The sequence below is a fragment of the Anticarsia gemmatalis genome, chromosome 2 (assembly GCF_050436995.1).
Source record: "Anticarsia gemmatalis isolate Benzon Research Colony breed Stoneville strain chromosome 2, ilAntGemm2 primary, whole genome shotgun sequence".
In the NCBI taxonomy this organism is placed as follows: Eukaryota; Metazoa; Arthropoda; class Insecta; order Lepidoptera; family Erebidae; genus Anticarsia; species Anticarsia gemmatalis.
In genome coordinates, this window is record NC_134746.1 from 8,141,887 (window position 1) to 8,163,621 (window position 21,735).

The window sequence follows — 21,735 nt, forward strand, 5'->3', positions numbered from 1 at the left end:
GAATTTTTATATAACTACAAATTCAATTACAATATACGCGTGGTTAAGGGTAAATAGAAGGTTTTAAGAAGTAAAGGTATTAAGCTAATACCTAATAAGCTTCGAGGTTCAAAAATATTAATAGACTGACTTGTTCTCGCGACTTCGTTTATGTGAAAAGATTTACACGAACAGAACAAATATTCTAGGTTATTATTTATTACATCAACATTAAGTTTTTTTTACTTACTTCTATCCTCAAAATAAAACATTTATAATGAGTATAAGTAGGAATGTTTATTGATTAATAAAAAGGCAATGCATTTATCTTTAGGGTCGGTAATTTTCTGTTACGTCGATTTATTGAAATGGGTATCTAGAAACTAAAGTAGATAGTAATTAAAGCTAAAGGCTCTCGATTGGGTCATAAATGGCCCATTTCCTTTATTGGACGAAAATTAAGCAGATACGGATTATCTGTGTGCACCCTTATCTTGTTTAGTAGGTACTTTCAATTCTGATGTAGATAAGTAATGAGTGCTAAACTTTTGTCAGCGATTTATCGGTGTAATGAGTATCGTAGTATGATTATAATGTATAACATTTTTATTATTCGTAAGGGCATCCAATATTTGCACCTAATATTAGGTATCAGGTTGTTATAAATATTATCAACATCTGTAGTTATATTCGATTCACTAAATTAATGAAGGAAAATAAAATAAAATATGTTTCTAATAAACAAAGCAGTGATCATTACACAAATAATGTTTTAATGTCTCCAATAAACTTTAGGAGTTGAACCAAAACAAGTTGCCCGAAGTACGAAAAGATGAAACAGAATTTAAAAAGTGCCTGAGATTAACTTAGTAGCACCACTTTATTTCTACTCATCTACGGCTTTATTTGCTACTGAACATTACCTATCAAAACATATTTACGCTACAACCTAATAATCCAAACATACAGAGAAAGTTTTCTTTGTTTCCTTCCAAGTACTCAACATAGTTTGTACGATTTCATTAGGTATGAAATTTTAACTAATAAACACCGCAATTTATATAATTTGCTCAAGTTTCAGTTAGGTTAGAAGAAACAACTTGCGACTAATAAACTTACTTCGTTATAAAGTAGTAGTTTCCCTTTAAACATTTAATGTACAGTCAGCTCTAATGGTCACGCATAAGTCTATTCTTCCAGCGAAAAAACATTTGACATTGATTCTGCTCCCGATGGTCAAAAATAGGTATGTATTTTGTCGAACTTGAGTTATTATTATATATTGCCGGAATCAGCAAAAAAAGGCGCACCTACCCACATTTTTTTTTTTATAATATGTCACACTGTTACAGTTTTAACTTATACTCTTTAACACATTGCTACTTCTTGTGAGATCCTTCTTGGCGACTATTGTGAGTGCAGATGAAATGTGTTATTCCAACTATTCCTACCTTATTATGTTCAGGTAGGTATTTATAAGTTTTGAGTATTTGTAAAGCGACTTCTGAAGCTGACTGTCCTAACGAATTTTAAATAAGTTACACAAATAAGTTACTGAATAACCGTATACAACGAAAAGTTTTATTTCCACCAAACAAACATTTCGGCTAGTTTTTATTTCGATGGTAATGCGTGTATAATTCCGCAGTAGGTATATGTCGCGGATACAAACCTTGGTTCCAAAAGAGAATTTATATTAATGCGGGTTGGGAGCCAGTAAAGCTTTTATAAGTGATGAGATCTAAGTTCAAACGTTCCAAATAAATTGAGATACCTTTAGAGGGAGTATTTCCGAAGTTTGTTTGATTTGGTCGCTGTAAGCTGACTTGTTAATCCATTGCGTTACTGTTGTCATTATATTTGGCCAAAGACAAGTTTGTTTTGCGAACTTTTAATTGCCTTAACGTAACTACGAGTATGTACCGACTGTACCGAGTAGGGTTCTGGGAATCGTATTCTGTTTTCTTCCGTTGATGAGTTAATCCATATTTTTTATATTCAATTGGATAAGAGACTTGTCGCCCATCTCATATGATAAAGATGACATCATATGTGAAGATGACAACGAGCATTTATATGCCTATCCGAGAGGTACCCAGTAAGTTCTATTATTGGCAAAAGGACATTTTGCTTCATTTTTTGTGTGTCCTTTTCTATGGGTAGGTTAGGTATGTATAACTAAAATTCTAAAAGTAAACCTTGCCAGAAAAATTAAGAAAACATTATAGAATTGACGAGAGAAACAAAAAAAAAGACCTTCATGCTGAGATTGGAAGACGTGTCAAGTTTGTCTGCTTATTGAAGCTGAAGCTTGCTTAATTTTGACTTGAAAACCTCGTGCTTATTTTTTAATACGAAGCTGATACGAACGTTTCTTATTCTGCTTGTTTTTTTATGTATCAAAGATTTTTAAAATATCCCTAGAAAATAGGTGTGTTTTATTTACCACTCACAACGGCATCCAAGATTATGTAGAGTTGAAACTTTGAGGGGTAGCTGCTTACACACAGTGCTATAATATTCATGGAATTTTAAATACGTAATCCGTCCACACAAATGCGTAGACCTATTAGATTTATCTTTTGATTTAATTGTATATACACAATATACTTCTTTATAAAGATGCTTCTAGTAAATTATTCTGACTACGATGTGCAATTAGTCAGATATTAAAGACAACTCGGACTATACAAGCCATCTTAGCTCCTGATTCAATCTTGAGTTTATTTTTTTTATTACCATTATGTGCCTATACCTATAATTGACTAGATCTGTAATTATTTGTATTTTTAGATCACATAAACAATATCTTGTGAGGATCGAACCCACAAACTTTCTTTGAAGTAGTTTATTAAAAGATTTAACGAAAATATATTTCGTTTGGATATAAACTACATTGTTTGTAACCAGATTACGTTTTAGCTAGGTACGTATAATAGCATTTTGCTATTATAACGAGTGCACATTGTGTTCAAGCACTTTGTTCGTTTGCCTGTAGGGGAGGATTAATTTTACCGCTCCACGGCTGCAATGATTTACTGCAACATAGTAAGTTCTCAACCAGTCTCATTTCAAAGGGATTTGGGTTTTCGAAATAATAAACAATTAAAACAACTTTTTACATTATATATAATTATCTATATTCAGGATCTTAATGGTTTACTTTGTCACTAACTAATCAATAATTAAATTAAAATCTACATGTACAAAAATTGTTTTATATACACGAATTCATGCAATTACTATACTTAATCTAATTGGTAGGTACATAATGACCGTGTCGCACTTTACGCGAGGAATTTACAAAATACAATCAATATATTATACTTTATGACATAATTCATCATTTTGACACATCCAAGTAAATTCAAGTTTTTAAAACTTCCACACTAATTAACGATGTTATTTAGTTTAAGTAGCTAATCGCTAATTATATTAAAATTACATTTAACGTCTTTGTGAACCTGTTTGACGAGTTTTGCAGTAATTAAAATTGACGATCATCAATTACATTCTTAAGATTATGAAATCCATACATGAAGATCGTTAACCTAATGCGTTTGAATGACACAGAGTAAAAAATCTTCGAATAAATTATTATTTATTCTGGAAAAATGGGGACACAACATTACACAAATTCATCTCGACCACGCACTCGGACCGTATGTGGGAAGAGGACATGTCATGCAATGATGGTCCAACATCTATACGCACTAAATGTTAATATATCTATATGAAAGGGATATTATGTTTATATTTACACGCACGCGTCGCACACACAGACGAACATTTGGCACAAAGAGGCGTTTCACGCTCACACACGGGCCACTGCACGATCTACTACAGGTTCTGAGCAAATATAGGTATGCAGAGAGATATCTACACAAGTACTTGGTAGCCTCACCTACTAGTCTCCACTTACAATATTGGTGAGTTCTTATTCTACTTATTTACATCTCACAATCAGTCGTAAATAGTTAATATTTTGGCAGATAATTTCCATTTAATAACTATTTTTTAATTACAGAAACATTGTTGTTACAAAATAAATATTATACGCGACGTAACCATCTGGGTTGGCACTGTTAAGTCCTAAATAGGCCGGACTAAAAGCTGCTAAAAATATCATGCAAAATGTAAAGTCGTATCGTATAAATTCTGGAATACGAATCTAATTCCCCTCTAACAACGTTCGGTTCCGTAATGATAAAATTATTTCACAACCTGTTACAGTATGTTCGGAAGTAAGTGACTAATCTACACAGAGTGGATGAAACGTCTATCGAGTATTATAAATTAGGTTCTCGAGATTAAAAAGAAGATATTGTCAAGAGTGTGTCAAGTCTCAGTAGGCGAATATATGTATATCTAGAAGGGTCTAGAAGTTGCTGTCGTATTCGGAGCGGCGCCGCGAGTAGTGTGAGCGCGGGGCCGGGTACTCGCCCGTGTAACCGTACACTTGGGACCCGCCTCCTGTCTGCCCGTACAGCTGCGAACCGCCGTATCTGTCGACACAACACGCATATTAACATACACTCTTGAAAACAACACACTACAAACTTTTAACTAAAGTAAGCAAAATTAAAATTTCTGAAAAATCTCGTCTGCTGAACATATTCTAAAGTACCGAGGTATTGAATCAAAGGCAAACTAACACCGAGCTAAAGCCAATACAGACTCAATAGTCGACGTACAATCGGACAAAACAAAAAGAAAACAAGCATACCCGTAGGCATTTCCAGCAGGCCCGTAAATCTGCGAGCCTCGTCCGGAGTCGGGCGTGTAATGCTGCATGTATTTCTGCAGTTGCGGCGTCCACTCCGATCGCCAGGAGTCTCCCGGGTTCGGGTAAGCCAACTGCTCTATGAACGCAGTCGACATACGCTGGAAAAAGGTACCATATTAACATCAATATAGTATAGTTAAGGTTAATGTTTGAACTCTCGCGACTTGTACACATAATATTATAATGTATCGGGTCTTAAACGCGATTGAAAATAAAAGGTTAGAATTCCTTATTCATGACTCGGGAAGTCAGCCCATGACCACGGTTGATGTAATTCGATAAGGTATTCTACCTTAATTTTCAATCGAGCTTAAAACCTATACATTATAATATTAGTTAAGGTTTTTGTACTATTCGGAACTTTTTAGCAAAATCTGGAAAAGATGATTCTACAGTGATCATCAAGTTACCTTGCCCGATGGCAGATATGGGAGTTCACGTTCTTTCAGTTGATGGACATCATCAAAGCCTCCCATATGACTCTTGTCCAGTTCTCTGAGCATATCTTCACTAAGCGGGATAGGTTGTTTCGCTTTGGCACTCTTTTGACGGTTAACCAACTGCGGAAGAAAAAAAGATATTTATGTCGTATTCTAAAAGAGTCACTTTGCGTTATTATCGTTTGTTTTTTGTCAGTTTTAGTTACCACTGTGACGCCGAATATAACAACGAAGAGAAGAGACGCCATTGCAATAACAATCACAGCGATACCCCATTGAGGTAAGAATGATTCTTCTTCCGGTACTACAGGCGTGGGCTCCTCGCGTTTTGGCAACACTGAAAAAGGTAACATTATAGTAGAAAATGTACGAAACGTAGTGGTGTTTTATTAAAAAATAACTTGTGTGTAAGTTTACCTATAAATTCAGTATACGCAGGATCCATAACAAACTTTCCAATTTCTAATTTTCCTGCAGATTTGTCAATTGTCTTAGTCATTTTTTCGTTGCTCTTCCTCATCCTTTCTTCATCAGGTTGATCTCCAAGCATTACATCAGGATCAAAGTCTTCTTCTGGTTTCTCAGTTACTGTCTCAACGACTGAACCAGGTCTCGCGTCATGCAGAGACTTGTGGAACATTTTCTTCAAATCCAGCGTATCCACTCGCTCTTCGACTTCTTTAAGTTCGATAAAGTAGTCGACAAGAACGGAACCTTGAGTGAAACCATCAATTCTGATTCCTTTGTACCATTTGCGAAGGTAATCGGATTTAGAATAGACTGAATTCAACTGGAAAAAAGGAAATATAAGTACATATGTAAGTAAATTCACATTATTGTGTATTCCAGCTGAGAAATTAAATATATTAATAAAGAGTTCTTACCTCTTCTTTCACATCTTCGGCCAGTCGTTTCCATTCATCAGTGTGGTGGTCCAACAATTCTGGCACCCATTTCACTCCTGAAAGAAAACACAATTACATAATGATATTAATGCATTTCTAACTTTTCTTAGGAAATGTCGCCTGTTTGTAAGCTAATACTTATTAAAATAATATCAGTTGCTTATTTACCTGAAACAATTTTGATGGTAGCAGCAATATCACATTCTCTTCGACATACACCGGGAGTGGTAGGCGGTGGTGGTACTGGTGTAGTAGTAGTCGTGGTCGTAACGCGTCGAGTTGACGCCTCAGTACTGAACGGCATAGGACTAGTTGCAGTGGCATTCCTCTGAGCTTCCAATAACTTTTCAATTGAGAACGGAGTCGTAGACGGCGATGGCCAGCCAGTGAATTCAGTTGAAGCTCTAAAATGGTAATAATATTATATTAAAGATTAAAAATAAGAATAACTGTACTATGGTTTAAACAGACAGTTGAAATATAAAAGAAATATTTACCTTGTGGGCCAACCCTTTTGAATCTTTGGTGTGACTGGAACAGGACCCAACGATTTAGGAGTCGTTGTTTTTCTCATCGTTTTGCCACCTGGCCTTGAAGGGAATACTAATTTGATGCCACCAGGAGCTTTAGTTGTGCTGCTTGGAGGTGGACTTTCCTCTTCAGTTGTTTCGTTTAGTTTGAATCCAGGTGGCAATAAACTTGAAACGTCGGCTACCTTGATAGGTTTCACTGGAGTGTCTGCGTCTTCTGTCGAATTTAATTTAAAGCCCGGAGGTAACAAAGCTGATATGTCCACTGGAACAGCGTTTGCGGGAATTTTAATGTTAACTTTTGGTTTTTCCGTTGTAGTCACATTCGGTTTGAAATCTTTAGGTAAGAATGCTGATATATCGACTTGCTGAATCTTTTGTAATATATCTGGTTTAATAGATGGTTTGGTTTCAGGTGTTTCTGTACTTGGTGGCTTGTAATTCGCCGGTAACAGTTTGCTGAGGTCATCTTTCTGTAGTTTCTTAACGAGATCATCTTGAGGTCTATTTTCTTTAGGCTTGTATTCTTTAGGAAGTAGAGATTTGTAGTCTAAAACTATGACTTTGTTTTTGGTGCTAATTCCGGATGAACGGCCCTGCGTTCCATTGATAATTGGAATCTCACTAGATGTCACTGGTGCACTAGTAGTGGTTGTAGTAGTCGTAGTCGTAGTGGTGGTGGTACTTGTTCGTTTATCCTTGTAAGAATGTCTTGCCTTATAGCCTGAAGGTAAGAATCCAGCTAAATCATCCATAACAGTTACTAAAGAAGGCTTCTTCCTTGGCTTTGGCGTGGTAGATGTTGTTACCCTTGGAGCGAACTTCTTTATTTGAACTGGCAATGGTTCGGGTGACGATCTTTCTGTTATTGCTGCAGCCGTTGTACTTTTCAGTGTAAAAAGTTTTGGCGGAGAAGGTGTGGTCGTAGTAGTAGTTGTAGTGGTTGTTGTCGTTGTTGTACTCTCTGTAGTCGACTCAGTTATTAACTCGATGTTCTTGTTCTCATTATTCAGCGATCCAGACAAAACAGCGCTTGATAACTCAGATTGTATACTATCCAACTTATCATTGATATTTTCTGTAGATGATGGGTTACTTACTAGACCACTATTGTCTTGTTCTGACCTCGGATCTTTCGTAACAGACTCTTCATCTTCATCTTCTTTGTCATCAGTTAGTACTTGTTTCTTTTCTTCCTGTTCCACAGTAGGGAAAGGTAGGAACCGGGCACCGGATACACTTCTGCTGGTCTGAACTGAGGCAACTACAATCCAGTTTTCAGTCGTTACTGGTATTGATGCATCATTCATTTGATTACTTGTTGCAGACGGAGTACTTTCTGAAGACGCGCTTAGTTTAGTAGTACTAGGTGCGTAAGTAACATCGGGAATGGAAATAGTGCCATTAACAACACTCTTTGTTGTAACAACTGAAACAACCTCTTGTCCTAATATAGATGGTGTTTCTATCGATGATATATCATCCTCTCTAGCAGAATCATTCTGCTCAGAAACCGGAGCTTCTTGTTCCTTACTATGTTTGTGTTCCGTCTGATCAATTACAGGTGTATCAACGAAATGTTTGAAATTATCTTCTTGCACCATAGTTTTTTCAGGTTTCATTACAAGAACGTCGAACTCTGTCGTGTTTCGTTTTGGCTCGTGTGTAGATTTCTCAGGCTCTTCAGTTGTGTCGTATTCGTCGTATATATCGGTTGAATGTTCGTGTGAGTGCGGTTGTACAGTCGTATGCTTAATCTCTGTGCTTTCGGTGTCATCGTAATATTCTACGTACTCGCCTTCGTCGTCTACTTCATCACTTTCGTGATCATCGTCGGAATATTTACTACTCTCTGTAGTTGTGCTGGTAGTAGTAGTGGAAGTAGAGGTCGTAGTTGGTCTTAAAGGCTCACGTTTTGGATAATTATCAGAATTCATAGAACTGGCGTCAGGTTTACTGTCATCAGTGACTTCAGATGTGTTGTTCGATTTTATAACTTGCACATCGTATGAGCCTTGAGGATTCTTCATAAGCTCTCTAAACGAGCTGTCACTAATATCATCTTCAAGCAAAGGTTCTATATCTAAAAGTCCTTTGTACTCAGTGGAAGAACTATGATATACATTAGCGTTCGATTTTGGTGTATTAAAGTTATTGTTTCTAGTAAATGCGCTGCTTGCAGGAATTTGAGAGTTGTGAGCATTTCTGTTTTCATTTGAAATTGAAAACCTTGGTGCGTTAGGCTTATTGTTCAGTCTTTGTTTACTTGCAAGTTTGTGTGGATTGTAGGTGGTTACCCTGTGATGATCATATAAATCTTGATTGTCATTCTCGATATCCTCGTCATGTGAAATATGACCGCTTTGTCCATTGCTTTTCAAGCTATTGCCATCGAACGGCATATTTTTAAACCTGCTGTTTTGTAAATAATCAATATCAGGATTATTTAAAGTGATTTGACCAAGAAACGTTTCTGGTTTCGATGGATCATTTTGATAAGCTACAGAGTGTATTTGGGACACGTCAGGCCTTTTCGTAGAGGCAGGGTGAACCAATTGGAAGTTATAAGGTAGCGCCGGCCTGAACCTTTGCCGCTGTGACGTAAATTCTGGCTGGTTTACATTTACATAATACTGAGTTCCAGATTGACTCCTGCCTGTAGGTAATTGAAAAGGCGATGGATTTTGATTATAGTTAGGACTTGGGAATCTAGTCTGACCCTCGTTATAGATTAATTGCTGCGCTGTCTGCGTAGCTCTGTAGTTATTATCTCCGTGTTCGTAGAATGAAGACGGGCGACTGTTTGGAAACAAAGGCGGTTGAACTTGAGCAAAACTTTTTTCCACCGGTGAAAAGTAAAAGTGATTATCATCTGAAACAAGGAAAATAATAGATCGTTAATTATATTCTTGTCGCACTTTTATGATGAAAAGTTAATTTACGCCACGTGTTTCAAAGTGGTTTTAAAATGTTACTTTAAAATAAATTTTGCTTGGAGCGTTGCAAAATTTCACGTCGCTAGTCGGTAATCGTAAAACAATGTGAAGAATGCATTGGGTATTTCCGTTGAATGCAGATGCGGAGAAGTGCAATCGAAAGAATGCAAATCACAAGAATACATTGTATTCTTGGACAGTTTTATTGCAGCATTACAATATTATAATGTGATAAATAAAACTGAAGGCGTTATTATAATTGTGACAAAACAAACAAAAATGGACATGAATTATGCAGAATCCCTGACAAACCTATCATATTATAGTTCAAAAGATTTTATTTTAATCCCCATTTGCATTTGCCAAATATAATATTGTCAAACCAGAGTAAAATGCATTGCGTTCTAAAATTAATGAATTGCAATTAAACGTGTAATTAATTCGTCTGGCGCGTTAGTTGTGGCATAAAATGTTCACGCGAATATTTCACACGTTACGTCACTCTAACGTTACATGTGTCCGTATTTTTTTCGCTACAACCTTACAATTTTATGTAAATTAACGTTTTGTCAAGAGCCGTTCCATCCTAGTTTCTATGCATGATGAAATAGAGAAGGTAATCGTTTTTAAATCTGTGATGATACGATAGTATAGCGATGAATGACAAGTGGATTAACGGAGTGTATTTATTATCTTCATTGATCTTTTAGACAAACGGTCTACTTGTTCAAAATCTGTTACAGTTTACGTAACTGGATTTATTTCAGACACTTATTAAATGTGTACATCACGAGACAGATAATAAATAGTATTATTAATATACGTGAGTGAAAAGTAATCCTATTATTTCTCCATAAACTAAGTTAGTGTGCAAAACAACTCCTCACTTGTGGGGAAAAACAATATCGTAATGGCTCCGTGAGTTTGTTTTGTGTGAATTTTTGTTTTATTCGCCTTTAATACAATTTCGTGAAGGATATTTTTGTATCAGCTAATGTATGCGGGTACTTTACTCCATACATCATGTTACGTGTCTTCGGAAATGACAATCTCGGTAAACATTGGTTTATTATGAACAGGTATTTTTATGTTTTGGTATTCAAAACAAACAGGTTTATGAGTTTGTTTGTTTCCCTTGAATATTTTTGTCTCATATTTTACAACCACAGTTAAATATCTAAGTCCTGTGTCTAGAACAAAATGCCCCTGAATCCGACTTTCTTGAAAAAACTACAATTTTTCTCAAATTTATTAAACAGATTTAAGAACACTGTTAGTCTCGTAGGTTACAGAGGTCAAAGTTGTTCCAAGAAGTTACTGAGTACAGTCAAGTCATAAGATATTGCGATGACATAATTTAATATCGCGCGAAGTGTATTTACATGTCAAACGTACGGTACAAGATTAATAGCCGCGATGTCTGATGCAGTACGTGCACGCACATTCCCTTATCTACACCATCGTACACTTCAACTCGAAACAAAAGACTCTTCACTTGATGTAGATTTATTTATGAGATGGAAAGCCGCTAAGCAATTTGGAATTTGAAATGTAATATGACTGTGTAAAGGATACGCGGCGGCGACACGTCACGGAACCAAGAACTAAATCCTTGAGTCGTATAAACACGCGGTGTCACTTTTCCACAAGAGAATGAACGAAATACCAATCTGTTGACTCACGGTTCAATGAATTGCGCAAACACTACTACTATTCTATTTCTGGACTATCGTATTACTTCTACTTTAGTATAAACATCTAAGTACGTAGCGAAACAAAAGTATTTTCATATTATCGTCGTGTGAATCGCCCCTATTACAATCTGTAACCTGAGACAAAAAATCATATCTCAGCAGATAGCACGCACTCTAATCACATTTTACGGCTCTTCTAGTTTATTATTATGTTCTCGGTTTTGGCCTGTATATCGTTCGCAAGATAATCTTGAGGAAATTACTTTCTTGCGGATCATATCCCTAATTAAGAATGGCGTCGGTGTTCATCAGGTCCCGAGTGAGTATCGTTGGGCTTAATAGGAAATCGATCAGCTGAATATCTCATAAACTACAAGGACCCTTCAGCCGACCAAACTTTGAGCTCTGTTTACCGATACTTTGTAAATATTTATTAAACAATATAATCGCCCTAAAAACTTCGCGTAACTTTTTGCTATCAAGATGTGGCATGAAATTTAGGCTCTCATTAACTTGACAGGAACAATTAATAATAAATTGAAACGTGAGCAGAGTTTCCTGCAAAAAGTGTTTCAAGGCAAACATATCTTATAACATAATTGTTACATAATTAAATTATAATTACACCATATTTTAGCTTAACTTTACAGGAACATTGTAATAAATTAGTAAATGTGACCTTTTACGGTGGTTTGACGACGTCTTTCAATCGTTTATTTAATAAAGTACATTATCTTAAATCAGTCTTACATTAAAAAATCAACGTAATGTCTGCAACAATTTGTCAGTAAATGTTAAAGATTCATCGTTTATCAAGGCGGAGGAAAATTTAAAGCAAATTAAACAGATTTATGTTTCGATTACATTTGGGGTGCGCCTCCAAACTCAGCGTTTTTAAATTTAATATTATGGGAGTCAAGAGTGCCATTGAGAAGTAAGGTAAATATGGATAAAGAGCATTTTTATGTTCGGCGTGAAAATGCTGAATCGTTTTACGTTGAAACTTTTACGTTAGATATTTAATGGAATCACTTTGCGCATAAAAATAGCAGCATTTCATTTACAGGTATTTTAGACGGATCGGAAGATTGATGAAATCTTGCCAAAATTCCACAAAAGGAATTTCCATTGTAAGATAAAATGTATTTTGCTTTGAAGTTAACGGAGTGTTATTACTGCATTCCCTTTATGCGAAGATTTGGCAATGGGGCGGATTATAATAACTGATTGCCGGCTGACCTCGAGATATTCCGGAATTTTTGTATATTTTTATCAGTACAAATTACCAACCCCAAATATCCCTCACGCAAACCGATGAATTTGAATAAATTGTGTTATATTTACGCTTCTTTCTGTCGTATAAAGAGAATTTCTTATTACTGAAACAATGTAACGCGACTGTGATCAAACTTTTGGATTTAAATTGTCATCAATCAAATTAAGATATTCAAGAAATGTATCTGAATTTTGCACCATGTACAACTTAAGTGAAAAAGTATTTTAAATAGATGGGCATGAAAACTCAGATAAATTGAATAAAAAGTGTGTCAGGTCAATCGAATCTATCACAAGAGAGACCCTTAAACCTCAATTTGAACTTTATCCTTTCCAAACATGAACCCTTTCGTGAGAGTACGTATAGAATCGACAGCAAGGTTCACCTGATGAAAGAAATGCTGTTCCGTCCCCTCTGCCTTCAATATATTTTCTGATTAACTTGGAGGTCGCAAGAAACTGGAATTTCCCCCGAGACTGGCCGAGTTTCGTGGCTTTATCGCTCATGTCAATGTTTATACGCCACGGTTGATTATTATGAGCGCAGAATGCCAATAGTGGCCTGTGTAGTTCCTTCAAACTTTCTTTATGAATATAGGATGACAAGAATCGCTTTCGTGCGGATATTTTGGTTGAATGATGATCTATTTTTTAAGTATCATATTAGACAAAAACGAAAATGGTAAGATACGTCTAAGGGTCGATATGAAACAATAAACATTTTATATCTTGTTTTAATAACGTACTATAAATATCAGTATGTAAGAGTATAACCTTATAACCCGTACGCTGGTATGTTATATAAGTACGAGCAAAAAGTCTATTCAATTAGGTTTCCTCGAAAAAGCTTCATACCCGAGATTTTATATGAAATCAAAAATGTGATAACGTACCAAAGAGATCCGATAATATATTTGATTAAATTATAATCTCTTTCACACAGCCGAAACCGTTCAGTACTGTACAGAATATTTTCATAATAAAATTGTCTTCATACCTGAACGTAATTTTATCAAATTGGGTGCTACAAGGTTGCGGATATATAAACATTATCTAAGGGGAATGGTAAACGAAGATTTATAATACAAATTTCGGCACAATGACGCCAAATGGAATTACATAGACACAAAAAATAGGTCGGGCTTTTTGCGGACATGTGAACTTTCATCAGAGGGGCCTCGGGACACAAAAAAACAACATTCATTAGAACAATAAGTTGTAATTAATATTAGAGGCGGGGCACATGCCGTAAATCGCAGGTAATTAGGCAGGCACACGCGTTAGCTAAGGCCCGGTCTGCACGTGACGTGTGCGGAAAGGGCTTAAAAGCTCTTTGTAATATACAGGGCTGCCCTGATATGTACCCCGCTTAAGGTAAACATTTCACTTTTTTATTTCGAGCGTAAAATGTTTACTCGAAATTTTTTACGAGATATAATAAAAAAGATATACACTTTGTTTTCTTTACGTAAACCTTATCATAGAAGCTGGGCAGATTATTATCGTGTGCAGTGAAGTGGCAACGGTATGTTACTTTCACAGGTAGCTGGTTTAATCGGGACTTACTAATGATTGTGTCGCAAGTGATTGCTAGACGCTAGTTTGAAAAATTGCACTCTTAGGTCGGTCGTAATGCGGAAACGGGATTAGTTGTTCGTCTTACAGCGTCGGTGCTCGGCTGCTTCGAAAGTGGATCATTGTTAGACAAAGTGTAATCCCTGGAGCGTAATCCCCGTACAGAGAGTACTACATTATTACTACGTTACGAACTCCAATCATTTCGCATTAGATTTTTACTTAGCTTCTTGCCTTTAAGTAATTTGTACGGCTCTCTCAAAAAACCCTTCTGTCCCTTTCCAGCCTCATTATGTGAAATTTATCCAATTTGCTTACGTTGCTGGGTCTTATTTCCCTTCTTTTTAATCACGAAAAGGATTGAACTTGATTGTAACTTCGAAGAAAAAAGGCTTTCAAAAGAAGCCTTAGTATAATATTAAAATACAATACGCAACATATTGTGACATGCGTATTTTATTTCCAAAAGTAATATGAAAATTAATTTCAGCAAGAAACTTCAAACTAAAATTTTCAAACTTCATTAATTCATAAACTTGAAAAGTTTCAAGTAAGTAATAATCAAAATCGAGTTACTGTGTACTTTATAATTCAACGAGACATTGTACACGCATACAATTATATTCCCATAAGTCAGAACACATTAAAAGTGTACACGATTTGTATTTAATTACGAACTACCATAGAATTTACTACCAAATAGTAGCGGCCGTGTAATAAAGTTTCTGTAGTACAGATTAATGACGAAATCGACCTCGTTCGTAAAATTTAGACCAGCATGCACTCTGAGAAGGTCGTTCTAACCTAAACCAGGTTATCAATCTTTCACACTGACCGAATCTGTATGATACAAATATTTTAAATGAGAAAGTTTCGATGTTTGTTTACTCATCTCGCGAGAACTACTGAACGGATTTTGATAAAATTTGGGACACCGTTTATAATCTGGTTTAACACATAGGATATTTTGCATCGCGGGCTAAGTCGCGAGCAAAAGCTAGTAATACTATAAATGGGAAAATCTGGATGTTTAGATGAAGGTTTGTTACTCAATCACACCAGAAGTACTAATCGGATTTAGATTAAAGTTATACAGAGAGAATATTAACTATATAATCACTGTCTACCCCCACGGTAAGAAGCAGTGAATCTATGTATGTACCTATGTGTGTATATGATATTTTTTTTTAAAACCTTTCCACGTGAACAAAATCACGGGCAGAAGCTAGTAGAGGTATGCCTTTTCGTTTTCGTATTTCATTCAGCGAGATTTATCTCGTTCAGTGGTTTCTGCCCATCTGGTTAGTATGCAAACTGAACCATCTGCGGAGACTATGAACCGTTATTAGCACTGGCAAATAGACCGTATGCATCACGCGTTTTTATATCAAACATACGATTGCCGTACAACGTCCTACTTTATAACAATATAAATTCTGCGAGAGATCTGCGCTTGAAATTAACAATTATTTTTACTTAGAATTAGACGTGTTTGTATTTACATATGTGTTTTATATGTTAACTAGAAAATCGTCTAGCAAAGTCTACACACCGCTTAAAATTATTTTATCTTTCTTTTATTTGTGGAGACCAACATTTTAAGTAAGATTTTATCTCGTTAGTCGTTCTAAAACGTTGACTTTGGTCATAGTATTTAGCTCGAATACGTCCATTTCGGCTTTAAAAAATAAAAATAAGTCGTAATCATAACATGTTCTATAAATCTTTCGTGTTATGTTGTAGGTTAAATAATAAATAAATAAATAAATAAATAAATATAGTGGGACAATTCACACACGGTCATTTGATTCCAAACTAAGCAGAGCTTGTACTATGGTAACCAAATAACTGATAAACATACTTATATACTTCTAAATACATACTTATATAGATAAATTCACAACCAGGCTCAGAACATATACTCGTGCTCATCACACAAAGATATGTCCCGGGTGGGATTCGAACCCACCACACGCGGCGCTACGGTTGTCGCGGCGAGGTGACCGCTTAAACCACTGCGCCAAACGTGCAGTTAAATGATGGATATAAATACTTTAAAATATTAAAATCACTGCATGAAAATAAATACACAACGCAAACACAGTTTTCGTACCTATCGAGAGTTTTATCCCGTTTAAAAATACATCAGCAAAAAGCTGTAGTGAACAGTTGCGGTACACGTACACCTGCGATGTTATAGAGCGCGTACTTTTAAACAATTTATTTGTACATACTTACATAAAATTTACACGAATATACACGAAGGTGAAGGCCGAGGTGTTATTAGTCCCATGTACCTAATAGCGAGCCTATTGCCATTTACCGGGCACATAACCAAATTACAGGCTACTATTGATAAAAATTCTAATATAAAATAGAAAAAACGGATAGTACTTTGCTGGATTAGGGAATCGAACCCGAATCTTTAGGGCTAGCAGTCGGATACACTACCAACCGAGCCACAGAGGCAGTCAATTTGTCAATTAGCCGGTTAAATTAGCGTCCGTTGTTTTAATTCTTCCTAATGACGGGGAAAAGGAGTATCTTAGAATAGAATACGGGAACGTTTAATAGCCCAAGCGTTCATCTGTGGCAGCTTTAAAAAGGAAAAGTAACTATCATTAGCAGCAGCCCTGGTGGGAGGGTTCCGTATAATAATTAGCGACATTTAACGCCAATGGACCGCTTTTCTATTTTCCTCAGCTTTCTTTTAATGTAACGTTTTAATATCTTGGAAAATTCTTTGCTGATCCCGGAAAAAAGAAAATTGCTGGATGATTGTTCTGTCGCAAAAACGGAATCGACAGAGCACTCAACGAATAGAGATTGTTTCACACAGAGTAGTTTAAAGCAGAACTTAGAAGCTGCGTGATGATTAATCAAATAATCAGTGAGTAATAATAAATGTATCTAAGACTCCACTGATTTGAAAAATTACTTTATTAGGAAGCAATTAATATTTTGATATACCTATGTGCCTTACCTAACTCCACGTCCCCAGTAATAAAAGTAATTTATTGAAACACGCAGTTTAATGAAGACTTCTAATTAATAAATGTACACGTAATTACTTTCTAGAGATTAATTAATAATCTTTAACACGACAGCAAAAGAAAGCACATTGTATTATATACTCCTAACATAAATCACTAGCGTTTATAACATTTATTTTCAATACTCTCAAGAAAGTTTAAAAACATAATATTGAAACCATGAGTTATATTGCAAGTGGCAGACGTTTACTTTAAATTTTCTTAAAGAAAAACTAAACTAGAAACTTCTGCGCTTTTGAGAAAACACGAGCAATGAAGAAGTCATAAGTTATTTTTAAATCAATTTGAAGAACCTCTGGATTTCCGTAGGTTTTTTAACATACAAGCTGTGAAACCAATAAATGTCGTGTGAGCTCAGACACAATATTATACAGTATTTTGTTTTTTTTCACTTATATACAGTTTAAAAATTGATTGAAAGTTAACTGTGAAACAGCGTGTTGAAACCTTGCATGCCTAAATATTGGGGTCATACAAAGTCCACAACAAACACTTGGCCAGCGTGGTAACTGAAAGCCTAACTTCACACTCCTGGATTCGGGAAAAGAGCCTTGCCGAACAGTGGGACAGTATTTTGTTAAAAAATCGTTTAAAACCATAACTGCGTAGGTATAAAATATATTCTCAACATATGTTACAACAATAAATCAAATTACAATTTAGATTGTTTGCAAGACGAAACAGACGCAAAACAAAAAGTTTTCTAATTTCAGTTATATTACTTTCACGCTAGTCTGCCCGTGATATTCAGATATAACAATATTGTTATATATTGACAAGAAACAAGGTTCAAAATAAAACTTATGAGCCTGTCAAAAGATTGATGAAGGTACGAATCGATTGATTCTAAATTAGATGTAACAAAAAAAGGTGCACAAGACATACGCGTCGGATCAAAAAGATAAAATAATAAAGAAAGCTTATTAACTTTTACAAAACGTTGCATTTTCGTCCCAGCATATAACTACTTAGCATTTTCTATATAAGTATGTATTTTGTGAAGTACTACAGAGTACAGAAATTATTATCTTGTCTCATAAAAACCTTTGTAGTAGTCCAGATTCCTCCATAATTCACTATTGAGCAATTAAGATAGTTAGCATTTTGTAGTTTATACAGTAGAACTTCAAAACTACGGGCTATAAATCCCAATAACGTTTTGCTCCGACCTTTGTCCTAATCATAACACGTAAAACGGGCAGTACAATTAAACGTATCACTAAAATAAATGTAAATAAACGATTAATATTCTCACCACGCGGACGAAATTTAAGATATACGAGTAACATACGCGAAATATTTTGATCCATTCTCAGCGCGTATGGGGGCTATGGTTCTCTACGTTGAGCCACTTGATCCCTAATTAAGGAGAGCCCTCACGTACGCACCTCTCCCAACGTTTGAATAAGAGATGCTTGAACCCACACGATCATAGTTTTATACACCAGTGTCTCATAAAATACCTCTCAAATGTCAATTAGTCTGGAAAATTAATTTGTACTCTACACAATTTAAACTTTTTAAGCCGAGGTTGGGTTCAGAACATTGATAAATGAGAAAATTGACAAATGACTGACTATAATTTGATATTGTTTGTTTTTTTCTTGGCTTAAATTCTGGCATTATGAATGAGAGTTGTTACCAGCCAGTAAGATGTTATGTAATGAAGTTGAGCGGTCACAATAGGCCATTGACTTCTTTCGGAAACCACCATGGAAAGTACATTAGAAGACACTTCTTTTGAATTAGCGATGTTTGTATGACATTAATCTTCGAACTTCAATTTAACTAGATTTATTACTAGTTTTTGCCCGCGGTTACGCTCGTGTTTACTTTTTTGAAGTAGCGGTTTATGTTAAGGTGTAAGTAAGGTAAGTTTATGTGTTCTTCAGTAAAAAGGGTAAAAGTATGAAGTTGACTCTGAGATGTGATTTATGCCAAAAATATTAATCATTAGTTTTGTGGTTTAACTCTTGTGATGCAACAAAACCAAACAGACAGGGCGACAGGGTTCTTTTCGAATTATTGATATTGGTATGCATTCCAAATTAACAAAAAAATAGAAAAACTGTTTTCTTTCACTACCACGAGCGATTCAGACATTCATCAATACATTAATTACGAGTTCACCTAATGAATTAAACCTGAACGTTAATAAGATTACGTGCGTCGTCTGACCGTCTGCCAAAACTCACCAATTCTGTTACCACGATATATTATATAAGGTATAAAAAGCTGCCATTTATACTTTATGGTACATACAAAAGATATTTTTCTCCCAGGGTATTTAATTTTACATTGCAAGTTTAAATTAACTAGGAAATTCCGCTTCATTGTGCGGCTTCCTCGTCGTTTATGAGTTGTTATTGGATTTGAATTATTTTTTGCATCTTGTTTTGTTTAGTTTTGGTCATTTCTCGAAGTCGGGACTTGTAGATCAATACTATGGTACTAATTCCCGTTTATTACATTCTTCAGGTCGTATTTTCTCTACATATATTTATATTTTCTACGTTAGGGGTATATTTTTGATCAATGAGAGGTAAATAATTGCATAGACTCATACTATGAATGTAATTATTGGCTTTCAATTTTTTTTTTCAAGAGTACTAAAACATCCTTACATGAACGAAAGTGTCTAATATTTCTAAAGTGATTCTTATAATAAAGATATCTTACCTACTTCTCTTTACTTATTGTCACCAAAAATATTATTTGCGATCACATTTTCTGGGTTTATATGAAGTGTCCGAGTTTCCGTCTCTGGGACAGGGTCTTATCGTGGCAAATCTCCGGCTTACACAGCAATTTTGAGTGGTTTTCAACTCAAGTACTACTGTGCCGAGTCCACTTGCGTTCCACAATTGTTCTACTTTTTATTTTTTACTATAATCATTTACATTTTTTGTTTTGCATGCGTTTTGTGTATTATCTGAACGTTTGAGACGAAGGGGTATTACTCCTATTTATCTGTATGCTATCTTCAGAAGAATGTTTTGCAATTTTGTAATGCATTTAATCAAATTTTAGCTTTAGGCTGATAAAGACCCACAATCACGTGTTCAACCCAGAAATCTTGTTTATCTAGGATTCACGCACCTGCAGTTACAAGTACTACCATTTATTACTTAGATTTATTTTAGTCTTCAAATTATTTTAAAAATATTAAATATTATTTACCATTTCCAAGGATGATCTTTTATTAAAGGAAACACGTTCGTTCATATTAATTAAAAAAATAAGTCGGCCCAATTTTAATACATTTTATATACGTTGGCCTACATTTTAAATATAGGTTCATTGCACGATTTCCGATGTTGTCAATGACGAAATTATTCAATTTACGCGTATTAAAATAAAATCATTTAAATTGCCTTTTATCGTTGTGTACCGTGCAATTGACATGTAGAAACAATCAATTGAGTATTTCCTTTATAATCATATTTGAAATTTTAGTACATAGGTCCAAAAATACCGAAGGTTGAGGCAGAGGTGTATGAAATCTACTATTTTTCGTTGTTAACAAACTAAACGTAATCAAACCTCGGGCTACTATCGAGAAATATTCTAAAACGAATTATAAAAAAAGACCAATAACACTTTTCCTTACTCGGGGATCGAACCCGAGATCTCATGATCAGCAGACGGATATCCGACCGACTGCGCCACAGAGGCAGTAAAATTTATGACTACTGTATATTTCGTGTTAAGCAGTAATTTGCGTTTTAATAGAAATAAGGAAAGGTAATTATTGACTGGATACCTATTAATATCAGTGATTTCCGTGCGTTTTGTCGTGTACGCGAAATGGTAGCGTGGCGATAGTAATTTTATAAAATTATAAAAATATCTTTCATATTCTACTTCAAAACAATTAATTTTAGTTTATAATGTACATTGCTTTCGACTAACTGCTTTGCGAAACAATTTTACGTATACCTTACTAACATATAAAGTGCTAAAGTATATTTTTTCATAGATTTTTATGGCTAAACATTTAACCATTATGAAATACACGATTTAATAATAAGTGTTATAAATATCAACGTACAATTTACCTACGAAGTATAACAACAAGCACAAAAACAATATTTTTTATGCGATGTGTGCAAAAACAGACGGCGTTCAATCATATTAGTGTCAGTAATTAGAGCAGTGCGCAGTGTGGTCAGAATGTCAGACACCGTATGTTACACTTATCGGTAGCTCATTGATTTTCTACTAATCACTTTCGCTTTCCTTTGCAGTTTCGTTACCTCAGTTTTAAGGCGGTTTTTGATTTTAAACTGGTCTAGGTTATACAAGTAGTTTCGTAATGAAAATCACATTTTTCATTATTTCAGCTTGTGATGACATAAGGCTTATTGATTTTTGTGTCTATCACATTAACAGTTTATAAAATCTATCACTGAGAACTGTCGTACGAAATGTTTTTATTACAAGTATTGGATTATTATTTGTATTTCAGGAATCGAATCCTAATGTGGCTCCAACTTTTTTGAGAGTGGTTAACTAAACTTTAAAGATAAATTTCCAAACAATGCTGTATGTAAAACTATCTA

The 21,735-nt window shown here is 35.1% G+C and overlaps 1 protein-coding gene across 1 annotated transcript in view; it reads right to left on the reverse strand.

Annotated features, from left to right (window-relative positions):
- Positions 1 to 3,090: 3,090 nt before the first annotated feature.
- The window catches only part of LOC142983181 (uncharacterized), a 60,616-nt gene continuing 41,971 nt past the window's right edge, over positions 3,091 to 21,735 (reverse strand). The window contains exons 3-10 of the mRNA XM_076130067.1: positions 6,608 to 9,512; positions 6,279 to 6,514; positions 6,090 to 6,166; positions 5,623 to 5,995; positions 5,412 to 5,542; positions 5,176 to 5,325; positions 4,706 to 4,863; positions 3,091 to 4,484 (exon numbers count right to left, since the gene is read on the reverse strand). Coding sequence (XP_075986182.1) covers positions 4,358 to 4,484; positions 4,706 to 4,863; positions 5,176 to 5,325; positions 5,412 to 5,542; positions 5,623 to 5,995; positions 6,090 to 6,166; positions 6,279 to 6,514; positions 6,608 to 9,512 — 4,157 coding nt within the window. The 3' untranslated portion in view covers positions 3,091 to 4,357. The remainder of the gene's footprint in view (positions 4,485 to 4,705; positions 4,864 to 5,175; positions 5,326 to 5,411; positions 5,543 to 5,622; positions 5,996 to 6,089; positions 6,167 to 6,278; positions 6,515 to 6,607; positions 9,513 to 21,735) is intronic.